At 40.7% G+C, this 25,226-nt stretch overlaps 3 protein-coding genes across 3 annotated transcripts; 2 read left to right on the plus strand and 1 right to left on the minus strand.

The window, feature by feature from the left end:
- The first annotated feature begins 2,067 nt into the window (after positions 1–2,067).
- Positions 2,068–10,974, plus strand: cebpz (CCAAT enhancer binding protein zeta). The gene is made up of 17 exons (XM_085133695.1): positions 2,068–2,324; positions 2,976–4,468; positions 4,553–4,787; positions 4,895–5,051; positions 5,450–5,538; positions 5,635–5,688; positions 5,779–5,881; positions 6,364–6,423; positions 6,530–6,596; positions 6,687–6,793; positions 7,340–7,400; positions 7,730–7,929; positions 8,185–8,220; positions 8,976–9,074; positions 9,204–9,265; positions 9,374–9,455; positions 9,942–10,974. The coding sequence occupies exons 1-17, from the start codon at positions 2,139–2,141 to the stop codon at positions 10,103–10,105; spliced, it is 3,255 nt and encodes a 1,084-aa protein (XP_084989821.1). The 5' UTR covers positions 2,068–2,138; the 3' UTR covers positions 10,106–10,974.
- Positions 10,975–12,753: 1,779 nt separating this feature from the next.
- Positions 12,754–14,761, minus strand: LOC146502115 (protein CEBPZOS-like). The gene is made up of 4 exons (XM_085133697.1): positions 14,599–14,761; positions 13,797–13,905; positions 13,663–13,707; positions 12,754–13,049 (listed from the first exon to the last, which is right to left on the minus strand). The coding sequence occupies exons 2-4, from the start codon at positions 13,903–13,905 to the stop codon at positions 12,967–12,969; spliced, it is 237 nt and encodes a 78-aa protein (XP_084989823.1). The 5' UTR covers positions 14,599–14,761; the 3' UTR covers positions 12,754–12,966.
- A 6,185-nt stretch (positions 14,762–20,946) lies between these two features.
- LOC146502116 (hepatocyte nuclear factor 3-beta-like) lies at positions 20,947–24,750 on the plus strand. The gene is made up of 2 exons (XM_085132342.1): positions 20,947–21,187; positions 23,094–24,750. Exons 1-2 carry the CDS (start codon positions 21,113–21,115, stop codon positions 24,162–24,164), a joined length of 1,146 nt encoding a protein of 381 aa, XP_084988468.1. The 5' UTR covers positions 20,947–21,112; the 3' UTR covers positions 24,165–24,750.
- The last annotated feature ends 476 nt before the right edge of the window (positions 24,751–25,226 follow it).

Consider the following 25,226-nt stretch of genomic DNA (forward strand, 5'->3'; position numbering starts at 1 on the left):
AAAATTGAAAAACCATATTCCACATTGGCCCAGCCAATTCCAGTTTCCAACAATGGCTAATACTACTGCAGCTACTTAGTTTTATTATTACTCTTATACGCTTTCTGGGTCGCAAAATAAACGTTTAACATATTTTCAGGCGTGAATGTAGCTGTGTAAACTTCAAATATCTGAGCCGACGAGAACAGCAAACTCCCGGCACATCGTTTTAGGCTTTGGCCCACATCAGTCTAAAATTGTATGTAACTATGAATAACGTGTTGCCATGTCCACCAGGAGAAAATGGACAGTATAGATGTAAAACAAATATGTCAGCAGTTTATCTCAGTTAACGAGAGGAGAAGGCATGTGTTTGGCTCCTTCACATAGTGGACATTGGTTGTTGTGTGGGGCACCAGTAGTTCATGTTTAGAATAAGAAATCCCAGCTCACTGATTTGATAGGGGCAATAGTGCCTAAAATGTTGCATAATGTTGCTGAGAGATCTTTTACTTTGTGGTAATCTTAGACGAGTAGTTTATGTACAAAACCCACCAGATCATCCAGTGTTCCCTTAGTGCTAATGTGTAAGAGATGTTGGTGCAGTATAACTGAAGTAATGTTGTTAAGTCCTTAAAGTCATATTCTTTTATTGTAATGACTTATTTGAAGCTATTTTTTATTTTATTTTTGTATGATACCTGATATATATGGAATATGGCTGAAGTAAACTAAAGTCTAAAATACTTAGTCATTTGTTTAATAGTAATATAACATTATATAATTCACATATAGAACTATGAATTGTAATTTTAAATGGTTTAAAAGCATGTAGAATAGCATATGTAAGCAAGTATGCTTCTCCTTTTTTTTTTTTTTTATCAAGAAGCAAAGACAAAAAGAAAAAAAAAGAAACAGGGCAGGGTTTGGTGGCTGAATCATCCGTCCCCACCAATGCCAAAACCAAATCCCTTGAACAAGAAAGCTCATAAACATGTTGTTTTATTTAACGAGTTTAATCTATGTTAAAAAAGAAACCTCCCTATTTTATAATCATGACTGCCCTTTTTTGTTCATGTTATTTTTTGCCTTTGGTTCAAATCCTTCAATGACTGTTCTTTCTTTTTGTTTTAACTTTTTTGGCTTTGTGTTTATTGGTTTTTGTTTGTTTATTTTTTTTTCTTGCTATAATGCTCAATTACATATTCAATTACAATATTACATATTCGGATTAATGATGGTGCCTTGTATGTTATACTGTTGTTTGTAAATAAAGTTCTTTAGAAAAAAATAAATAAAAAATAGTAATTGACATTTTATTTTGAAAGATCTTCCTCCATTTCCTTTGACATCGTGTTTCATAACAGCACATGAACGCTTCAGACGAACAACAAACGCTGTGATTGGAGGACAGACGGTTACGTAGGGGATAAAAAAAATGTAGACTCGTTTTTTATATTGGATTTAACTTTTTTTTTTTAGCGTGCTCATCAATATAATTTACCGTAGTTATTTGTGTAAAATATCTCATCTAGATTTATTTGTTTTTATGTAACGAATCAAAAAAAAAGAAGAAAAAAAGTAAAGCGTGCGCGTTGGCCGGAAATGCCGCCAAAAATCTTCTGTTAATTTGTGCCAAGTATCGACATCACACCTCAGTCATATATGACTACAAAACTATAAAAATAAAAACCGATGCTGTCTGTTTTATATCTTATATCTGAGGTTCATTTCAAATAAAGGTCCGTAAACTAACTTAGAAGGGATGCTGGGAGACCAGAACTTGCCTGAGAATTGTCACATTTTAAAGGTTTCTTCTGCAATAATGCGACTAATTGATGGTTACCAGTGTAAAAACTACATTACGTCAATTACAACCTCCCAATAGTCAATTCGGGCTGCTTATTGTTCACAAATGTGAAAAATATTGGCTAACACATAATGACCTTGTACATTTGTATAATTAGATTTTAAGATTTTTATAAATTTGTATTTATTCTAAATTCTGCTACCAGGGAGCTGGTTCTCATTGTATGTTTAATGACAATAAATGGATTCTGAGTTGAATTCTGATAGCACCCCACTATTAGATCTGGCAACCGTGCACCGGAAACGTTTCGTTCAACATCCGGGTCAGTTTCCCTCACGCTGCAAACAGCATGGCAGCGAAAAACAAGCAACGTAAAAAGTCCAAAAAAGTGACATTTGAGGCCGAAGAAAACGAGCCGGAGGCGAAAAACAGCGGCGGAGAGGAGGATGAAGGTGAAGAGAAGAATACGAAAGAGGAGGAGAGAGAGGAAGAGGAGCTCAGTCTGGAGGAGGTTTTACGGCTCGGAGGAACTAAGGTGAATTTACCTGGTGAAACAGGGCAAACACTCACAGTCAGAGAGCGTTTTAACTTGTGGAGGTCGGTTTGTTTTTATAGTTTTCTGAACTGACACGAAAGTTTATGTGACGTAAAAGCACAGTCACCGGACAGTTTATTAGGTACACTTTGCTGTTACTGGGTTGGATCCACTTTTTCTTTCAGAGCTGCCTTAATTCTTCATAGATTCAACAAGGCGCTCGAAACATTCCTAGGAGATTTTGGCCCTTAATGACGTGATCGTATCAGACAGCTGCTGCTCATCCATGATGCGGATCTCCTGTTGGTGCTCTCCTGTATTGAGCTCTGATGCTTTTGGAGGCCATTTGAGTACAGTGAACTCAGTGTCATGTTCAAGTAACCAGGAAGGCTGTGGTGTTTTAACAATGCTCAGTTGGTACTAAGGGACACAAAGTGTGCCAAGTAAATATCCCCACACCATTAGACCACTGGCTGAACAGTTGTTATACACTCAGGATGGATCCATGCTTCCATGGTATTATTTACATAAATAAATAAAAACGTATCAAATAAAGTAAACGTTTAAATACAATTTATACACAAATGTTAATCAGAATTCTTTGTCACATATTTTTAATCTTTTCTTTGTGGTTCTTCTCTACGTCTTTAGGCCGACTATATCCTCCTTGCCGGCCTCGAAGACTCCAACGAGCTTGTCGATGGCGGCATGAAAGGAGCGATAGATGACCTGGAGGAGGGCGAGCTGGAGTCATTCATCACCAAGCTGGGCATTCGGGCATACGCGACGCAGCAAACCATTCCGGACAAGCCTCAGGGCGAAGCCGCCACGGCTGCCACGGCTGCTGGCGAGAAGAAAGCTAAAAACGTCAAAGTGGAGAAAGCAGAGGAGACGGCACCTGACACTCAGCCCAACGTCTTTGATCAGAAGCAGAAGAAGACAAAAGAGGCGCCGGTATCGGCGGCAAAAAAGGCGAAACAGAGCCAGACCGTGTTTGAGTTCCAGCCGCGGCAGGTTCTGCTGATCAAACCTGGTGGTAAGTGGTTCGAGCTGGATTACACAGAAGAGGGCTCGTCGGCGCCACAGGATGCTGCCCTGGTCTCACAGTACAAGACGCTCGCTCAGCAGCTGTTCGAGGCTGAGGTGAACCTCTACAAGACCAAGAAGAGCTTGCAGAAAGGCGCCAACTCGGCCTGGATGAAGACAGTTGTCTCCTCCGGCGTGCTGGCGGACAGAATGGCAGCCATGACAGTTCTGATTCAGGACGCTCCGGTGCACATGCTGGAGCACGTGGAGAACCTAGTCACCATGGTGAAGAAGAAGGGCAGTCGGCGGATGGGTCTGATGGCAATGGACACGCTGCGAGAGCTGCTGCTGTCCAACCTGCTGCCCGAGGACAGGAAGCTCCGCACCTTTGCCCAGCACCCGTTCGACCAGCTTGAGGAGAAGGCCAGCGGCAACCGCGACGCCCGCGACCGCCGCCTCATCCTCTGGTACTTTGAGCACCAGCTGAAGCACCACGTGGCTGAGTTTGTGGTGGCGCTGGACTCGGTGGCTCACGACACAGTGCCTGCCACCAAGGCAAAGGCGTTAGCCACTGCCCATGAGCTGCTGTGCAGCCGTCCAGAACAGGAGAAGGCGCTGCTCACCCAAGTGGTAAACAAGCTTGGAGACCCCGAGTACAAGACGGCAGCGAAGGCATCGTACCTGCTGGAGACGCTGCTGCACAAACACCCCAACATGAAGGGGGTGGTGTGCTGCGAGGTGGAGCGGCTCCTGTTCCGACCCAACATCAGCCCAAAGGCGCAGTACTACGCCGTGTGCTTCCTCAGCCAGGTGATCCTGAGCCACGACGAGGACGGGCTCGCCGCCAAGCTCATCACCATTTACTTCTCCTTCTTCCGTGCCTGCATCAAAAAGAAGGACATTGAGTCGAAGATGCTGAGTGCGCTGTTGGCGGGCGTGAACAGGGCGTATCCCTACACCAGCGCCGGGGACGACAAAGTGAGAGAGCAGATGGACACACTCTTCAAAGTGGTTCATCTGGTGAAGTTCAACACAGCCGTGCAGGCGCTCATGCTGCTGTTCCAGGTGATGGACTCCCAGCAGAGCATCTCGGACCGGTACTATGTGGCTCTGTACAGGTAGGAAAAACCTCGCCTGGCTGCTTGTTCGTGGGCTCTAAACAGACAACATTCAGGTGTTTACTTTCTCCACCTGTGTTGCAGAAAGCTGCTGGACCCTGGGCTGTCGTCGTCCTCCCGCCCGAACATGTTCCTGAACCTGCTGTACAAATCCATGAAGGCTGACGTGGCGCTGAGGCGGGTCAAAGCCTTTGTCAAACGGCTGCTGCAGATCAGCGCCGAGCAGAGCGCCAGCTTCGCCTGTGGGGCGCTCTTCTTGGTGTCGGAGGTCATGAGGGCCAAACCGGGCCTGAAGATACTGCTGCAGGAGGAGGAGGGGGTAAGAAATCTCAGAGGGTGTAAGACTGATGCTTTAGATTTTCCTTTTGGACAAAAATGCTCTCAAAGATGGACTGCTTTAAACGTTTGAATTATGGCTTCATTCAGAATGAGGAAGAGGAGGCGTTCAAAGACCTCGCTGCAGATGATGATGATGATGAAGAGGAGCGATTCGTGGATGCTGACAAACTAGAGGAACAAACAAACACAGAGGCAGAGGAGGTCAAACCTGCAGCATCATGGGTACATCACCAGAACCTGGAAGGTCTGTGAAACACAAAGATTAGTGCTGACGTTCATAAAATCGTAATTATCTTTCTGTCAGCCTTCTTTGTTTGAAAACTGTTGTTGAAGGATGGGTTTAATCTAACATAACCGCCCGTGCCCCTGGTACTTTCCACCCATTGTCTTCCTGGGAGACTATTGTTTAATAGCTAGTTGTTTTGTTTTAGCTTCATGAAACTAATGGCAGATTTTTTTATTTGCCTGAATCAGGAAAAACTTTTAGATCATGTTGTAATCTCTATTCCAGCTACCGGCTCTAATTTAAATAGGCAACATAGTTATGTGTGTTTGTTGCACCTGGCTGATTAAAATAAAGCAGGACAGTAAATAAGAAGACGAGCTTCATCATGTTTGTTTCTCCTTCCTGTTTTCTTTCAGGAATGAAGAGTGTTCAGACCTACGACCCGCTGCACAGAAACCCGTTATTCTGCGGTGCAGATCGCTCGACTTTATGGGAGCTGCAGAAGGTAAAAAAAAATCTGTCCTAATAAACACAAAGTTTGCAACCAGAGCTTGTGTTCACAAGCTTCTGTGTATAACCTAATGTCTGATGTTCTCTGCAGCTCGCTCTGCACTTCCATCCGTCAGTGTCGCTGTTTGCAAAAACCATTCTGCAGGTAAAAGCCCCGCCCCTTTCCACACGCTCAGGAGCTCTGTAGTCGTCATGATTCTTGCTGTTAATGTTTGATATGATTTTTTTTCCACAGGGAGACTTCATCCAGTACTCTGGGGACCCTCTGCAGGACTTCACCCTCATCCGCTTCCTCGATCGATTCGTCTTCAGAAACCCCAAACAGCTCAAAGCAGAACGTAAGACAAACAAGCACCGAATTCTAATGATCAAAAATGATGCAACATAAACACAGATGGATACAAAATGATCACATGTAGATGGGAAAATGACGAAAACTGGTGTCAAATGTTCACATTTGTGAAATAGTTTAAAGAGATTCAAAAAAGAAAGGATGATTAAAACAAACTGACTTAAAAGACTAACAAAAACAATGAAAAAGAGATGAAATAAAATGCAAAAAATGCACAAAGCTGCAAAACAGCAGCAACCTGCAGAGAAACAAGAGACAGTGGACAGTAAAGACAATCTAAATAAGTCTTTACAAGCTGAAAACGACAGAAAAATAAAAAAATTCAGACTCAGAAAGATAGAAAACGATAAAAAACATCCTGAAGAGTCGTTATTATTAGTCTGTGGTTTCATTGCTGTCTCGGATCAAAACTAATATTAATAATTTTAAGTGTAAACTTTCAGTGCTTCAATATTTTTTATTCTTTAGAAAACACCGACGCCGCTGTGATGAAGCCCAAACACAGATTACCTGTCAGCTTGCTACCAGGTAACTTTAAACAAATTTCACACTTTCTATGTTTTTTTTTTTTTCCTTCACCTGCTCTGTGATGTCAGATGAAGTGTGGATCCTTTAAATTATTTGTGTGTGTCAGTGAACAGCGCAGAGTTTCTGTCCAAAGAAGAAAGTCAGGTTCCTGTTGATGAGATCTTCTTCCATCGGTGCGTCCCAGCAAAGTCACCTGACATATTTCCACTGTTTTTCGACTGTATTATGTTTAATGAGTTTTGTTTCTTTGTTTCATTTGTCAGCTTCTTCAAGAAACGTCAGCAAGAGAAGCAGCAACGCCGGCCACGAGGCGACGATGACGACGAGAGCCTGGAGGATGTGGACGATGATGAGTTTGAGAAACTTCTTGGTAAATAAACCATCATCTCTAATTTAATGCTCAGTATCTCCTCATGAAAACATCACAGATCCTTGGTTAATGGCTTCAGTCGAGACACTTGTACAGTTAAATTTATAAACACGGATTACATAAAACACTGCATTTAAAATCTTTTATATTTCAAATAAAAGGTAAAAATTAAAATCACAGGCTGATCCAGTCTTAGTGTAGTTTGGCTCACTGTGAGTTTGGCCCACACGTGCCTGATAACACTTGGGCGTGATCCTGATGATGGGAGGATCTTCCCTGAGATCAGGGAATCGGTGAACTCCTGGCCAGTCTGAGGTGCTGCTACCCTTCAACAGTTAAACATTTGGCACGTGTGCTCAATGTCAACCTCCTCTCATCCGTGAAGAGACCCGGCCGTTAGTGGTCGACCTGCCGGTTCTGGTGTTCTCGAGGGAATGCTCGGCTCTGGGCTGTGACAGGGTTCCCGCTAAAGGACGCTTGGACCCTTTGCTTGTAGTATAACTTAAAGTTCTCTGGCTGAGTAACTGTTTGTTTGTTTTTTGGCAGACACCTTTGAAGGCGATTCGTACTTTACCGACCTCGGCAGTGATAATCTGGACTTTGCAGGGTGAGTTTTCAGGTTTACTCTTGGGTTTTATTTCCATTCATTTATTGATTTACTTTGTAATTCTTAAATTTATATTCAGTCTGTTTACAGTATTATTGTTTTATTTATTTCTGTATTACTGTTGCTACACATGGGAAAGCAAATACAGGAAATACTAGGAAGAGCATTATGTTGGTATTTATTTAGTCTTAAAAACAGAATAATCTGATTGGCTGTGAGACTCGAACACGATTTTGGTTTTGTTTGAAAAAACCAAATAAAGACTTTAAAGGCTTTTACACACTGACTGAACCATCCTCTTCCTCACGACTTTTTTGTTTTTCTGTCAGTAATGTAAAGAGTAAAAAAGACAAGAAATCAGGAGATGACTCTGAGTCGGACGTGGACAACTCGGACATGGACGACCTGGGTGATGAGGAGGTGTCTCTGGGCAGCATGGACGAGGAAGACTTCGGAGACGAACTGGAGGAAGAAGGAGGGATGTTCATGGACCCTGATGGAGAAGAAGAGGATGATGATGATGATGAAGGTAAAAAAAATATGACAAAGTACAAAAACTTATTTTAATACAGCTTTGTTTTGAGTGTCAGTTCAATATTCTCTGTTTTTAAATGAATACACCAATACCTTTATTTTTTTCTGACTATATAAATGTCTTTTTTTTGTCATTATTTAACTTCAGATTATATTGATGTTCATATATTCAAGTCCACGCTGTTCTGAGTTAAAGGACAGAATCGACCTGAGCTCTTACAGAAACCTGATCCTTCTCCTCTTCTTTCAGTTCCTGAGCTGGAGGATGAAGATGCTGCATTTGGAGGTCAGTACCTTTAGAAATCCCAACCACTGTTTTTTACATACTGAAGAGGGAACACAGTGCATCATGGGATATGTGAGCCAATAATCTGAGCACCCCATAATTCAAAGAAAACCACTAAACATTTAAGGTTCTGGAACCAGTGAAGTTTAATCATTATAAAAATACAGACTAATAAATTCAGTAACTCATCTGTTAAAGCAGCACCTAATTAACATATAATATCTTACAGTTAACTTATAAACATTTAATAAATGAATGCAAAATTTGGGGTTCTATGCTTAAATATAAATAATGGCTGGAATTTATCCTTCTGCTAATGTGGAATTCTGCTCATTTTCAGCTCCTTATTTTCATTCTTGGACTCTTGTAGAGCAGCTTTGCATGATTCACATTTCAGAATAATCCTTCCCTATCTTATACTGAGTCCATGCTCTGTCTGAAATGAGCAGTTAAAGCTCCTCCTCATTGGCTGCCCCTCACAGAAGACTTGTGGGGCGTTTATTCCTGTGATGGCCATATTCAGAATATTTGCTCTTTGTGACATCATAAAGATCCAAGAGGAGGAAAATCAGTGTGAAACTGAGTGTTTAGAGCAGTCTGAAGCTGAAAGGATTAGCTGTGCACGTGCTAAGCTCCTTATTTGAACTTGGGCCGTGTTGAATATGAACGTCCATCACTGGAACAGAAGATATGAGAGAAAATAATTCTTTTCAAATGTAATATTGAAACTGGGAAAAACCTTTTCCACTGTATAGATTCAGAAGACGATGAGATGGAAGCTCCAGACATCACCCCACAGACCAAGAAGGGAAAGAGAAAATCCTCAGAGGACCTCGACTTCTCCGGATCTTTAGGTTAATGCTGGATCTGTAGCTCAAAGAATTATTAACATAATTTAATGTGTCAGTTTGTTTTGGCTGCGTATAGAAAACTCAGTCAGCGACTCCGGAGGTTATTTTATTGATCACTGTTTAATGTTTCAGGTTCCAAACAGAAGAAGAAGAAGGAAAAGAAAGATGCAGCCATGTTTGCTTCTGCTGAAGAGGTCAGTTTGACTTCAGAGAATTCATGGAAACAAGCACAACAGGATTATGGAATCATAAATATTTCAAAGGTCTTATAACATCATTATTGTTGTTCTTTTTTTTGTCAGTTTGGCTGCCTGCTGGACGAGAATGCCGGCTCCAAGTTTGACAACATTGGGCTGAACGCCATGGCGAATAGAGACAAAGCAGGTGAGATCAGAGCTTCACCTTGAACAGCTCATACTACTGCAGAAACAAGCCCAGTGGCCACCTGAAGGCTGAGGATAGGATTTTGTGCTGGGATGCCTTTTAAAACTATGACCACCTCTAGGTCATCGTTATGGTTTCTATTATAATTACAGCACCTGAAATGTTCTGTATAACTAATTCATTCATTCATTCATTAGTAAGTTAGTTTTATTCCTTATATTGACCCAAAGGCCATCTCTGTTATTACAGTGATATCATTTAATGGACCTTGAAACTAAGAATGATTACATTCAGACTGACATGTGAGGGCTGAAGGATGCTGAGGTTGTTTCAGGTCATAACAGGGTTAAAAACAAACAGACGAGATGAAGGCCACGTCTCACGTTTCATAACTTCTCCACACAGTGAAAGTCCTGTCAGTCCCATTCAGCTGCGCTGCACAGATAAACCAAATGTGTTTTCTTTTCTAACCTTTCCTGTGTGCAGGTCTGAAGCAGCTGAAGTGGGAAGCTCAGCGCGACGACTGGATCCACGGCCGTGACGCCAAGACGCTGCGCAGGAAGAAGACCACGTTCAACAAGAAGAAGATGGGGTTCGGCCGAGTCAGGACGGGAAGCGGGACGTTTGGGAGCAAGAAGAAGAGGAAGTAGATGACGAGGATGCTGAAGATGTTGGCCTAAAGCTGAGGGACACCTTTGGTGACCACGCCTTCCTCGTCTGTCTCCCGGACGCTGTAGATTCCCGGACACTCAGCGGTCTCATCGTAAACCGGGAGGATACGGACATAAAACGGTGTTTACAGATTCAATCTGGGGGCTGGTGAAGAGGAGCCACATTTAGCTTGTTTTATTTTTTTGTAAAATCAAAGACTTTGTTGTGCTGAACATTTTGCTGCAAATCTCATCTGGATCATTCCATCTCAGTCCATCATGTTTAAAATAAACTTTGGTTTTAAAATGCATAGATGAATACTTCACGGGATGAAAGCAGGGCTGTTTCATTATGTTTTTGAGGGAACATTTGTGTTTTAGGGTAAATATCTGGTCCTGTGCCTCTATGAAAATGGACTCTGAACGAATGAAGGATGCTTGAAGTTGCTGAAATATTTAGATGTCTACAGCCTGTAGAAACATGTTGCTTCTCACACAATGTTGTTTACACAGAATTGTCTTAAAAACAGTCTAAAAGTGAATCGTTACACTCGTTAAAGCTTAAATGTTGGGGGAAAAGTTCACTGTGATATTTCCAGGTATGACGCAATATACAAAGTCCAAGTAAATTTATTAGATCCAAAATTTGTTACGCTGTTCTCTCACATATAACTCATATTTATGTAGAGAAGGGAAATATTGCTTTGGTTTTAGTTTCAACCTCATGGCCCAAATTTCTCTGGACAATGAGAGGGTGTATGCCGCTGTGCTGTTTTCTTGGTTTGTTTTTCACCTTCGGACTGTTTTCAAGAATATCCCGTGTCTTGTATGTGAGAAGCTCTAAATAAAATCTACTGTGGTTTCTACAAGTCTCCAAATCCGCTGTCGGAGATCACAGATTGAAATATTTTAGGGACTTCAAACGCCCACCGTTTTACGTTAACTGGAGCTGCACTGCTGACGCTCCACATTCATATTTACTCTAACATATTTGAAGCTCTGGGAGTTTTCTAGATATTGGGATTTTAAAGTGCTCCCTCAAAAAAAGGATTTCAGAGTGATGTGTAAAAACATCCCGACCTTCATCCTCAGCTGTGAGAGGCTGAAGTTTATGAGTGCGATAATTCAAGCACAACCTCAAGAACTTCTACCAGGAGGCTGGTTGACAGCAGCAATTTTTTATTTTTGAGAAATCTCATGATTCGTTCCTTTTAAGAAGTCAGAATTTTTTTTCAGGCAAATCTGAGCTGACATGGGATGAGCCTGTTTGACACATAAGCAGCAAATTTCCTTGTATCTAACAAATCAATTCACATACAACCTGTGTGTGTGTGTTTGTGTGAGACAAACATTTAAGTGTTTCATGATCCTGTTCAGTGTGTTTACAGGTTTAATGATGTCGTTCGGATCAAGTTGAACATACTGATCAGAATGTGCCATTTTTAGAACGGTCTGCACCGTTTCAAGGTTTTGTTGTTTTACATTTACAAATTAAAATTGGTTCAGGTTTTTTGTTGGTGTGGTATTAACTATTAAAACTTATTAAGTATCAACTGGGATAGGCTCCGGCTCCTGCCCGTAACCTGATTAAGCAAAAGAAGATGGATGAATGGATAAAATGATCAAATATAGCAGTTAACAGATTTAAACCATTTTAAATGTAATTTAATATCAAGCAATACTATTTTTCTGATTTTCTCTGTCGCTGTTTCACAAATTCCTAACTTTTAATAGACCAAATGATTAATCTAGAAAGTATTTTGTACCTGAACTGATGGAAGATTATTAGGTACACTTGCTCAATAAATGTAGTCATTTTAAATTAGTTGTAAATTCGTGAAGTTTACAAATTGCTGTAACTTAGTTTACAGCAGTAATGATATAATTAATGTTATCAACAGACAAAAAGAAAAACACTGATTTTGTACAACAGCTATAACACCTCTTGTGGCTGTTGTTAGTTTACAGCTATTATATCAAACTAAAGTAATAGGAAGTGCAAGAATGTAATGCTAAAGGTCAGCAAAGAAAAAGCGGGAGTAACAGGGACATCAAGAAAGTCCACAAATACATATACACACACACACCTATACATATATATATGTATATCGATTGATCGATCGATAGCATAGTGGTAACACCACTCGCCTTTGGAAGTTCAGGTGAGTGGTTTGACTCCCGACCAGGGTGTCTACATCCAGTGAGTCCACAAATGCTCTGGCAAGAGGGAACCAGGATGTCAGGTCAAGCGGAAGGGGGTGGCTATAGCTCAGGTGGCAGAGCAGGTCAGCTACTGGAAGGTTGGTGGTTCGATCCTAGGCTGCATGCCAAATATCCTTAGGCAAGATACTATCCTTAGGCAAGATACTCCGATGGATGCTCTCCGATGCATCCATCGGAGTATGAATGTTAGACAGTTAGAAAAAGTGATTGGGCGAATGAATTAGTTGTATAAAGCGCTTTGACTGCACATATAGAGTAGAAAAGTGCTACATAAGAACCAGTCCATTTACCATATCATCACCCCCACTTGAGATTGTACTTGGGTACCAAGTGTGAGACAAAAATAGGTTTTTGGGTTTGGCTGCTTCATACAGCAGCAAATATATACAAAGTATATGTGTTTAAAAATAACAACAAAGGCAGGATTTCCTTAACTGGGCTGGATACCAGCCACATTTAATAACTTCTCCACAGAGAAAAGACAAATTCCTGTATAAATGAATGAGATCGGATGAGTCTTTACAGGAAGCGATGTCTTTTTTCCTAATGTGCAGTGCTGAAGCAGCCGAAGTGGGAGGCTCCAGACTCCGACGCCAAGGCGCTGCACGTGATAATGACGATGACGTCGATGGACACCTTCAATCCTGTTTGGCTGACCAGGCCTCCTGGTCTCTCTCTCGGATGCCGTAGATCCCCGCCCACTCGTTGGACTTGTAGTAAACTGGGAGGAAGCGGACGTCACAAAATTAATTTTGTTGTGTTGGAAATTTGTGGGTTGAGAGACCGGCAGCAGAGCTGTGCAGCTGATTAACTTACAGAAATTATGATATGATGTTCACATAAAGCAGAAGGAAGAATAAACATGTTGTTTAATTTATGGCTCAAAAAATCAGGTTGTTCTGCAGTACATGTGTACCTAATATACTTTTACACATTACTTGATTTAATGTATATTGTCTTTTATTTGGTGCCATGTTGGTATCTTCAGATGAACTTCAATAAAACTTTGTTGTTCTGCTGAAATTGCACTAATCATTTTTATTTTCATATGAATTGATTTATTTCACCAACTTGGGTTTTAATTTATTTAAATATGACCTAATTTTCATCTGTTGTATGTACATTTCAACGTTATCTGTGCTCTGACATTTTTATTTTCATACGTTGTGCAGGCTGTGGTGTGTGTGTTTCTGATTTTCTCATTTAGTAATGATCTTAAATCTGGACCACACTATATAAACAGTAATTATTATTATGACAGAAGCCAGTGTCCATATTAGAGTTGAAAAACGCCTTCTGCTAAGCCCCAGTTTGAACCTGGAGATTCTTCTCACCTTCTAGGATGGATGGGAACCTCCTGTTCATGATGTTCCTGAAATCTGCAGGTGGTGCAGGATATAAAACATGAAATTTAGGATGATATAAAGCCAGACCTATTTCAGATCCATTTAACGTCATAATTTCATACCTCGACTAGTGTCCATTGTGTGAAACAGACCGTAAGCCCCGAGGACGCCCAGCAGCTCCAGAGCAATCACGCCCTTCATGAGCTTCTTAGCCAGCGGCTCCAGAGACATCTGAGGGGAGACCAACAAATACAAACAACTTTATTTACAAAAACAGGGATAGACAGCATGTTCACTTCTTTCATTTTGCCTCCATTATGAAGGTCACATTAATTCATTACACTGCATCTAACTTTCCTGATAGAATATTTTTATTTTATTTCACTGCTACACAGAGGTACTCAGCTCTGCCCTCTAGTACAGATGACAGACAGCAGACCTCGCTCTTCAGTGAAATTTAAAACAATGTCTGCACATATTTTAGAACAGATTAGAATGAGAATACCTTATTTTATTGTGATTATATGTAATTTTGTACATTTAAAACCTATAACAAAAACAACAGATCGTCAATATTTTATATTAAATTCAGACAGAAGAAAAATGTTGTAACTTTATTTTGAAAATAGTTTGCCACTCCTCCAAAAATAAAATTCCGAGTTGGATTTTCAACCTTAATGTGTGTAAGAGACAGTGTGTGAGAGAGAGAAAAGGAAGGGAAAAAGGAAAAAGGTTGAGTTTTGTGGAACCGCAGTTTGTTTCTCCCCATGTGACCTTTAGATTATAGACACACTTTGTTTAATGACAGCATGACACAACAAGCTGGGCACTCAGGAAACATCAATATGTTAGCAAACGGTCGCTTATTTCTTCGTTTTGAACTGAAGGCGTTTTATTTAACCCCTTTGTTACGTCTGAACTTACCTTATATTAGATTTGTGGTACTGGAGATAAATGAATAAATGCTTTAAATCTAAATCAGAGCACCTTAAATTATATCAGTAGAGTAAACTGCTTGCAGAAACAAATCTTCTGCCCTTGTAACAACCACAGCAAACTACTAACATGCTGCTTCCGGTGTACGGAAGCTCTGTAGGGACATATCGACTTTTTTTTTTTTGGCGTCCTTACCTCATTAAAACCATTAAAACCGCTGTTTACACTACCGTAAGTAGGCAGCAACTTTTAGTGATAACACGGCTAAAAGATTCAATTCAATTCAATTCAATTCAATTTTATTTATATAGCGCCAAATCACAACAAATGTCGCCTCAAGGCGCTTCATAGATACAGAGAAAAGCCCAACAATCATATGACCCCCTATGAGCAAGCACTTTGGCGACAGTGGGAAGGAAAAACTCCCTTTTAACAGGAAGAAACCTCCGGCAGAACCAGGCTCAGGGAGGGGCGGCCATCTGCTGCGACCGGTTGGGGTGAGAGAAGGAAGACAGGATAAAGACATGCTGTGGAAGAGAGACAGAGATTAATAACAGATACGATTCAATACAGAGAGGTCTGTTAACACATAGTGAGTGAGAAAGGTGACTGGAAAGGAAAAACTCAATGCATCATGGGAATCCCCCGGCAGCCCTTTACATAAAAGAGGCTCCTTTACATTTGATAATTCTCTTTTTTATTCAATAAAATAGTAATTTGATAAATTAATTAAGACCAATTATTCAATTATTTTCTATTAATATTTTTCATCAAATCAATATAATCACTAGTAAAGAACAATCACGTAACAGCTCCTTGCTATAATAATTTATAATAATTTATTCTTGACTATTTTATTGTATTTATTTATTTATTGACAAACTAGATATCACAACACATAAATGAAATTTAATCAAAAGCAAAGCAACACAGAAAATTAAAAATAAAAATGAATGCACAGTTTGAATAAAAACTATTTAGCTGAATTCTCTGTGAAAAGATGAAAAATCTGAAATTTTTAAATTTTTATACTCACTAAAAAAGAAAAAAAGACCTTACAAGAAAAGCCTCACCCATCTTATCGGTTGTCCGGTCACCTAAGGGGTTAATTGCATGTATAAATAAATAACTGATGAAAAGGACTAAGTACGAGTGCCTTGTTTTTAGAAATACAAAAACTGTCTTAGATAATGTCACCTTTTCTCCCTCCCCCCCCCCTGTGAGCGTCTTTTATTACTGTTTTTGCTACATATATTTTCTTTTTATTATCATAACAACAAAATTTCGGTCAGTTGAAATTCTGATGTTGAATTGTGATTCAATCATTGTAGTTATGGGATGTTACCAGGAGGTGTCAGCGTTGTGGCAAGATGAACAAAACAAGATGACAGCTCCTGTCATAAAAACAAGGGGTACGTCTAATAAAACACCTGATGCACCTGATGAAAGTCTGAATAATTGTTTTTAATTTTTAGTACCTTCCCTTTAGAAGCAGTCATAAGGAAAGAATTCATTTTCATGAGCAGATTCCACTGAAGACACCTGCAATTTGTGTTTAGTTTTTTTCTTTTTTCTTTTTTTTTTTGAGGAAATAAAATCTAATGTCATTTCGTTGATATAGACTTAGCTGAATGAGCACCAGCTGCAGGTTAGAGTCCCAGTTTTCCCAGAGGCTGCCTCAGTTTTACAGCTGCTATTCCTGCAGGAATCTCAGCAGAGCAGCAGCCAAACGGGTTTAGACTAAGAGACAATATTTGCTCACCTGGGTCACAAAAACCTCACTTTACAGCATGATTAGGTGCAGAAATACGAGCTGGAAAAGAGTCCTCTGCAGGGCTGGAAACTCATTAAAAGCCACTGCACTCAGAGGGCATCAGAGGTCTTCAACAAATGTGTTTAATTTCTAAAATTATTTACTACTTTCTCCCACATACAGTTTCCTTTTGTCCATTCTTAAGTCACATATGTCACATAACAAATCTATAATCAGACATGATGGTGGAATATATTCTATGTTGCTGTAAAAAATACTTTAAAAGTCAAATTTCAGCTGGTGAAACAGCACAAATGTTGCTAAACACATAACCACAGAGGATTATTACAGTAATTACAGTATCTACAACCATTTTGCTTTAATGTTAGTGTTTCTAATTTAATCACCACAAACAGCTTGTTACTGTTAAATATAAATACATGTCCTCATCCTGACCGACTCACACGAACATTCAAACAACGGAAACAGCAAAAATATATCCTCAGCATGCAAAACAACTGAAATAACCATGGCAACACTTAATAATTTGTGATTTTTGAATGTACAATGCAAATACCGCATTTTACTGTAAATATGTGTAGATGGTTGCTGTTAATAAAGTTGTGAGTATTTATTTATTTTTTAATTTTTGAATGAAACAAAAGGTTTTTTTTTAAAAACAACAAAGAGCAAAAAGCCTTTAGGCAATTTATGTGATCAACAAAATAAATAAAATAAATAAAAAATACAGCCTTACAGCTGCTGACATCCATCCTAACCCTAACCCTCAAATACTGCCATCTATGATATGTGTATTGTATGTACAGCACACACCATATAGTCTAAAAAAATACATGTGTATAGTACATTATTACTTCCACTGCACTTTCTGTACATATAAACAATCACAGTGTATATGATTCATTTTTCCATTTTTTCTATCATATCTCTAATTCACTTTCTCTTCCTATCGCTTCTCCCTCCCAAGAGAATTTCCATAATGTGGGATTCATACAGTTTATATAAATTGTATGTCCACACTTACAAAGAATGACTAATCAAACAGTTGATTTCTTGCAAACACAATGGCCCATGAAGCACAACAGGAAGAACAATCACCACAGCACCTCCTCTGTCAACTGCACATCCTCGATTCCTTTCTTTAACTCCTCTCCGAGCATCTTTTCAAACTAGTTCATGCATTTATTACTTCTTGGCTGCACTACTGTAATTCATTATTATCAGGATGTCCTAAAAACTCCCTGAAAAGCCTTCATTTGATCCAAAACGCTGCAGCAAGAGTCCTGACAGGGACTAGAAAGAGAGAGCAGATTTCTCCTGTATTGGCTTCCCTTCATTGGCTCCCTGTTAGATCCAGAATTTAATTTAAAATCCTGCTCCTCACATACAAGGTCTTAAATAATCAGCCCCCATTTTATCTTAATGACCTTGTAGTACCATATCACCCTATTAGACCACTTCACTCTCACACTGAAGGCTTACTTGTTGTTCCTAGAGTATTTAAAAGTAGAATGGGAGGGAGAGCCTTCAGGCCCCTCTTCTGTGGAACCAGCTTTCAGTTTGGATTCAGGACACAGACACTGTCTCTACTTTTAAGATTAGGCTTAAAACTTTCCTTTTTGATAAAGCATATAGTTAGGGCTGGACCAGGTGACCCTGAATCCTCCTTAGTTACTATTAATCTCTGGCTGTCTTCCACAGAGTGTCTTTGTTCTGTAGAAATGAAACGTCTCCACGTTGGAGCCTCATTTTAAAGTCATGTCAGTTGTGAAATTTTTTCATTATACAGATGTGATCATAAGCTTTTTTCCATAGGACTTCTGTTATTTAAATTCACTACATGGCACAATGTGAGAAGATTAAAAAAAACCCTTTTGTAATCACAGGCACACAGACAAATGCTGGAAGGCAGAAATGTATGAATATGAAGGACAAGTTGTTTAAAGACTCCTCTCTCCGTGGTTTGTATATCTCAGTTGTGGTTATGATTTAGTGATACTTAAAGGTAAAAACACTTTTGGAAAGGACACACTTTCCCCAGTTATAGCTCCTCCTGGAGTCTTCTCTCTTTGCTGCCCTCGTGATGCATTTTAGGAGCTGAGGTGTCCTTCAACACAGAGCACAGACTGGCAAGAGGACAGAGACCCACTGAACCCATGCACACAAATAAATACGTGTGTGTTTATTTGTGTGCATGTATAATGTTTGGGAGCTGGGTGTAGTCAGAAGAAGTAAAGAATAATCTGTTTCTATCTGTTTTGTCGCTGAATTTATAGCAGGGTTAGGAGGGGATGTCAATTTTTTTTAAAAATCACAACATTCAGATTATTGTTGTATGGTGGGTAATGAAGAGCCGATCAAGCACACAACATCTCTGTTTGTTTCCTGTGTCAAGAATTTGGAGGCTGTGGATGCAGAGTAAGGAGTATTCTCATTTTTAGCTGATGAAAATAAGATATTTATAACAAATCAATAAATCACAGCCATTTTTCATCATTTATTCCCCATGAGGATCTCTAGACAGGTTCCATGTTCTCCCCATACTTGCCCATCTTATCTCAGGATGCAAAATAAAAAAAATATCTTGGTGCACGGTCAATCATCCAGGTAAGGAAATCCCAAAACGCTGACTCTGTTCATGTGGAGGTGAAGTTTTCAGTGAGAGAAAAAAACAACAAAACTGGGACATTTTAAAGGTTCGTACCTGTAAAGAATCTTGTGTGTGTTTTTCTTATTTTATGATAATGTATAAAGTGACTTTTAGTAAGGTAACTCTCGATTTTTGTATGTTTTGTTTAAAAAAAGGGTTTCAGTTTCAATGAGACTACCTGTTTAAATAAAAGATTTAAAGCTAATAATGAAGATTTGCAAATTTTTACAGGTACGTCACGTGTGAGGAAGATCTCTTTCCTGGCCACAGATTCCATATTTATCCTTCATGCCCACTGATTCTTCGTTGTCTTCCTCTGTTGTATCTGAAGCCTCTTTAAAGTCTTCAGTCAATGTTTAATCCATAACTTATGACTTGTAAATACTTTTAGTGATCCTGTGCAGGTGAGGGAAGCCCTTCGTTGTGTCACAGCTTTGATAAACACTTCGACCCCCTCTCGGTCTTCATGTGCAACCAACAAATGAAGGGAAATATTTGTGGTCATGTTTGATGGCCACAGAAGATAAAACAGCGGCTGTGTGCAGAGAGCATGGTGGTCCAGCTTCTCTTGTTCCTTCACCTCGGCTGTGTGTGCCGGCTATCCTTTCAGATTCACCGGCAGGTAAACACACACTGTCAGCGCACAAACAGTGAACCCTGCATCTGAAAAGGAAAGAGGAGATCCCGGGCAGTCTCCACTCTGCCGGGAACTAAACACTTTCACACAAAGGGAAAGGTTCATATTTCACGGTTATATAAAGACATTAAAGATCAGCCTCTCTGGAACCAGCATGTTTTGTGTTTTATCACTCCTACAGCTTTTTGAGCTTCATAAACGACATTTAAGACATGCATTATTCTTAAAATGAAAGAAAAATGTGTATTTCCACTCTGTGCATTCATTAACTCAAGCGTATAGATGGGCCAAAATTTTGTGAGAACCTCAAGCTTCATGATTCTGGATTCATAGAGGCCTGATCTGGTCCCTTGGCCTTGAATTGTAAACATGAGGATTATGATATTAACTGGCATCGTTTTGGTCTTTAAAACCACTGTATGTAAATCTAAATTCTTGAGGATTCTTGGTTGAAATTATACATACTAAACAAACTAGCACATCCTTTATATCATAAAGACAGAAAAATGTCAGACCACCTTCACAAGAAAAGCTTCCATCCAGTGCCTATACAATACAGTGACCCCTGGTTTTCCTCTGCATGTACCCAGAGATGGCCTCATACTTTACTGCCCTGCACCCGAGTTCCCTGCTCTCATTCTTTTGCCCCTTTTGATTTGTTATATGCACCTGTAATGTAACTCCCATATCTTAATACTTCAACAATGTTAATACTCTGTGCTTAGGTGCTGCTAACTTTATGCTAGCTTATCACTCTGTTGAAAGAGACGTTTTAAATGTTTTAAATGAAAATTTAAATGTTTACAAAAAAATAAAAATACAGAACATAACACAAACCAATTTTATGGCAAAATGTAACCAAACAAAAGTTGAAGATGAGACTGAAAAACAAAAGAAAACACACCTTAGGTGTAAAACAGAAAAAAGGTGTGATAGTGATCATTTTGATGCATGAAATGAGTTACAGAAGGTAAGAAAAATCTTTAAAGCTATGGAATCTGTGGATCGGATTCTGTCCATTTCGTTGCTAGTGGACTGTGCGGCGGATTTGGTGCCATTTTTCTTTAATTCTTTTCACTTTTAATTATTTTTTGAGAGTCAAAATTAAACCTGAATCTGCTGTGAGCCTCCCACAGGGGCCAGCTGAGCATACGTACCCCCCCCCCCCCCCCGGGGAGTACCCGGCCCTGGGATGCAGGCGGCTGATTGGACAGCGGCTGCGCAGCAGCGAGCAGCAGGTGTCGCAGACGCTCAGTGCGCACAAGCCGTCCGCCGGCCACAGTGCCCGCGCAGGTGAGAGGCAGCAGCTCCGGTGATAAACAGACAGGCGGGATCCAGCGGCCCGGTACCGGCTGCCAGCTGAGAACAGGAGGGGTCCACGTGGTTGTTTTCCAGCCTTGCGTGGAGCTGTTTGGATGAATCTGGAGCTGGAGCGTGCACGATGCTGAGCGCCGTTAAAATGGAGGGACAAGAGCATCCGGACTGGAGCAGCAGCTACTACTACGCAGAGCCCGAGGTCCGTGAATTTCACCCATGGGTGTTATCAGTCAGTGGGGACGTTGGCTTATTGGTTAAATATCGATCAGAGGCACAGGTTTCCCAGTGGAGGCAGATAAAACCCGATCACGGGCCGGAAAATCTCAGTGATGCAAAAACGATAACTGAGGGTCACTTAGAGGATCTGAGCTGGAATCTGAGAGGCTCAGCTGTACCGAGCCTAGACAATTTACCCCAGACGTTTACGCACAGTTTGAATGTTTCATATAAAAGTATAACCAGTTATTAATATTATTGAGTGTAGGCTAAAGTTTAGTTTAATAAAATTAGAGATTAAAGAGTTTTTAAAGTCGTTTTAGAGCATGTTAAGTTTGTCAAAGGAGCCACTCTTCGGTTGGATTTCAAGTAAAAACAAGGAGCCATGTTTTTCATTTTAAGTAAACTAAGTAAATATTTGCAGTAGAATTTGTTAAACTGGGATCTAGTTTGTTCTTAGAAATCCAGGTAATTAAAGCGAAAATCGGGAGGCTGTTTGACCTTCAGTACTCGGCTGTATCAAATAATCTAAACTGTAACTAACACTTAAAAACGATACCTGCTTTAAATTCGATCATAACTGCAAAACAAACACCGAGCAATAGAAAAATGGCTGCAGCTGCCAGCGAGGACACACACCGGCAACAAAATGTACGTTTTTACGCGATTAAACGCCACCTTTATTTTTCTGCAGGATTTACGAAGCTTCACACAAGCTTTTCATTCTTGAGGGACAGATTTTAACAAGCGCTTTGACTTCCTGTTAAAACTCTGTGTAACTGATTTTAATTCACAAATAAAACAAAAGCGTTAAAATCAGTTAACATGAGAATAAAATAAGAAAAATAAATGTGGAATATTTATCTAAAAATGTATTTTAAAAAAAAGACAAAAAAAGATTTTATTCTAGTTAGAAAAATAATTTCCTTGGACGTTTTTTTTTTACGTTTTTGAATATAATTTTATACATCTAAAGTGAAAAACCTTTTTTAAAATTGTAATTCTCGTGATAATGTTGTTCTATTCGAATAAAATTGTCCCCTCTAAAAGTTGCGTTAGTGATTTATTTAACATCACCAGTAGTCCCCACACCCTGCGCGTGAGCTCGGGTCTATTTAAAAAAATAAATAAAAAATAAAGTATAAACACGTCACAGACAGGTAAAGTGGAAGGTTTGGACTTCACCTTCAACAAGAAAACCACAGAGTGAAAGCAGCCTTTACAAGGATGTGCGTGCTTATAGATTTAAAGATATGGACGGACTCGGATTATTGCAAATACAGCTCAATTAATATCTTTAATAACAGGAGTTATGGATGAATTAGACAGAGGAATACAGGTGTATTAGAAACCCTAAAAACATAGCTACTGTTAAACTGGGTGATTGGAAAATCAAACAGAAAGTCAGTCTTAGCCTTTATTGTAATAATCAGAATCTCGTGGTGAGCAGTTTTCACTGTTTTAAATAAATTCCGATCAGTTATTTGAAAATAATCAGAAGCTTTGGTGTATTTTTTTTTTTTATCTCTGCGCCTGCTGTGACGCTTTGTTGGAGTTTTTATGTGTATTTTTTCGAGTTTCCAGCCTCCTTTTTCACTCATTTCACTATTTTTAGACTTTACGATCAATGACAGAACACTGATCGTAGCACGGATCAGGAACGAATTATTCCGCTCTTTTTTGGCCTGTTTTGGTCTTTTCTGACTCTGATCTTTGTGTCAGGCTGAAATAAATCCGCTGGGTTTATTATTGTGTGTTTATGCGACATTATCAGGCTGTTAACTTTAAATTAAATTTAATTATTTAGGGATTAAACTCAGAGAATGTGTGTGTGTGTGTGTGTGTCCTCGTGCATTAATTAATGTTAATTGGCTTTCTCTGTGTCGCAGTGTTACCCCCCAGCGGCCAACATGAACTCCATGAGCACCTACATAGGCACGCCTGGCATGACGGGCACCGGCCACATGAACGCGCATTACGTGAGCCACCCGGTCGGGGTGAGCGGCTCTTCGGTGGCCTCCGGAATGACACAGAGCGCCGGGGCCGCCGCGCTGCCGCCCAGCATGAGCCCCATGAGCCCGCCGCCGTACGGGAACGTGCCGGTGATGAGCCAGGTGTACGGGCAGGCCTGCGCCATCAGACCACGGGAGTCCAAGGCCTACCGGCGTAGCTACACGCACGCCAAGCCGCCGTACTCTTACATCTCCCTGATCACTATGGCGATCCAGCAGTCCGGCAGCAAGATGCTGACGCTCAATGAGATCTACCAGTGGATCATGGACCTGTTCCCGTTCTACCGGCAGAACCAGCAGCGCTGGCAGAACTCCATCCGTCACTCGCTCTCCTTCAACGACTGCTTCATCAAGGTGCCGCGCGCGCCTGACAAGCCGGGGAAGGGCTCGTTCTGGACGCTGCACCCGGATTCCGGGAACATGTTCGAGAACGGCTGCTACCTGCGGCGACAGAAGCGCTTTAAGTGCGGGAAGAAGGCGGACAGCGAGCCGGGCTGTGAGGCCGGAGCGCCGGGCAGAGGCTCGGACTCCCCGCCCTCCTCTTCCTCCTCCTCCTCATCGTCACCTCAGTCATCTGACGGAAAGGGCGCCGACCTCAAACCCCACCGGGGAGAACCGCCAGCCTCAAGCCCCGTGCGCGTGCCCTCCCCGCTCACACACACGCAGCACCTGCTCTCGCACCACCCGCACCCGCTGCTGCTGCACGAGGCCGCGCACCTGAAAACGGACCCCTACCACACCCACTACTCCTTCAACCACCCATTCTCCATCAACAACCTCATGTCGGAGCCACAGCACCACAAGCTGGAGCCGGTGGTGCAGTACGGAGGTTACGGCTGCCCGGTGTCCGGGGCTCTGATGGCGGCCAAACCCGGCCTGGAGCCCGCGCACAGCGACAGCGGGTACTATCACGGCATGTACGGCAGGCCCATAATGAACTCCTCCTGAGGCCCCGCTGGACTCCTCACTGCAAAAACTCTGATCTGTACATTTGTAAATGTGATAAAGGGCAATTCCCCTGTTTTTCATCCATCTGATAAAAAGCTTCATATGAAATCTTTGTTGTGTCGTTTTTATTCAGCTGAAGGTTCACAAAGGTTAAACCGGACAGGACAACGGGGCCCACTCAAGCAACAAAAAAAAATACTTATAAGGTTTCTTTTCCCTCAAATTTGACTTCTTTGTGTGTATACATATATCTAAGCACAACAGAATAACACAATTGACAGAGAGGAAGGCGACCAGAGGTGTGCCAGGACTCTATTAAACAGAATTTCTAAAAACCTTCCACCCATGTAACATCAGATACTTTCAAGCTATTCTGAGGATGACTTTAGGAAAACCTCTCCATAAAGATTCAAGAACTCAATGAATCCATCTTTCTCACTTTGAGGGCTCTTTAAGGAACATTTAAAGACCAATTTATGTGGAGAAGATTAGGAGCTCACGACATCCTGGAAGATCCTTTGTAAATGCTAGTGGAGGCCTGCACACATGTATTTATATTTTCCTGCAATGAGGTTGCATATTTTTTTAATGTATTTTTTTCTCACAATTCTCCATTTATGACTTACAATTGCATAATTCTTCATCATTAGTCCAAAATATTATTTTAAAATCTCAGTTTTTCATAAAATTGAGAATAAATAAATGTTCTACAGGTTCTGGAAGACAAAGCAGGATCTCAGTGTTCCTGCTTTGGCAGACAAAGTCGTTTTGAAAGGTAAAAAAAGATTCTCGAGATTCTTGTTTCACATGAGTGTTTTCCTGAAGATGTTGGCTCTGGCTCATCAAACATTTGTGCTAAGAAGTCTGTAACAGATGATCCCAGCATACCAACAAATATAACGTTCACAAATGTACTCCTCAGGGCTGTGTAACATCTTAGGTTTTCTCTAAAATGTGCTGCTGTTTCAGGAGTGGTGATGCCAGCATGGCTACACAGGTGTGAAAATTAAAAGTAAAGATTCACAGTGGAGCTTCTTTTAATTCCAAAAAGTATGAGTGGGA

This window comes from Neolamprologus multifasciatus, chromosome 15, assembly GCF_963576455.1.
Source record: "Neolamprologus multifasciatus chromosome 15, fNeoMul1.2, whole genome shotgun sequence".
In the NCBI taxonomy this organism is placed as follows: Eukaryota; Metazoa; Chordata; class Actinopteri; order Cichliformes; family Cichlidae; genus Neolamprologus; species Neolamprologus multifasciatus.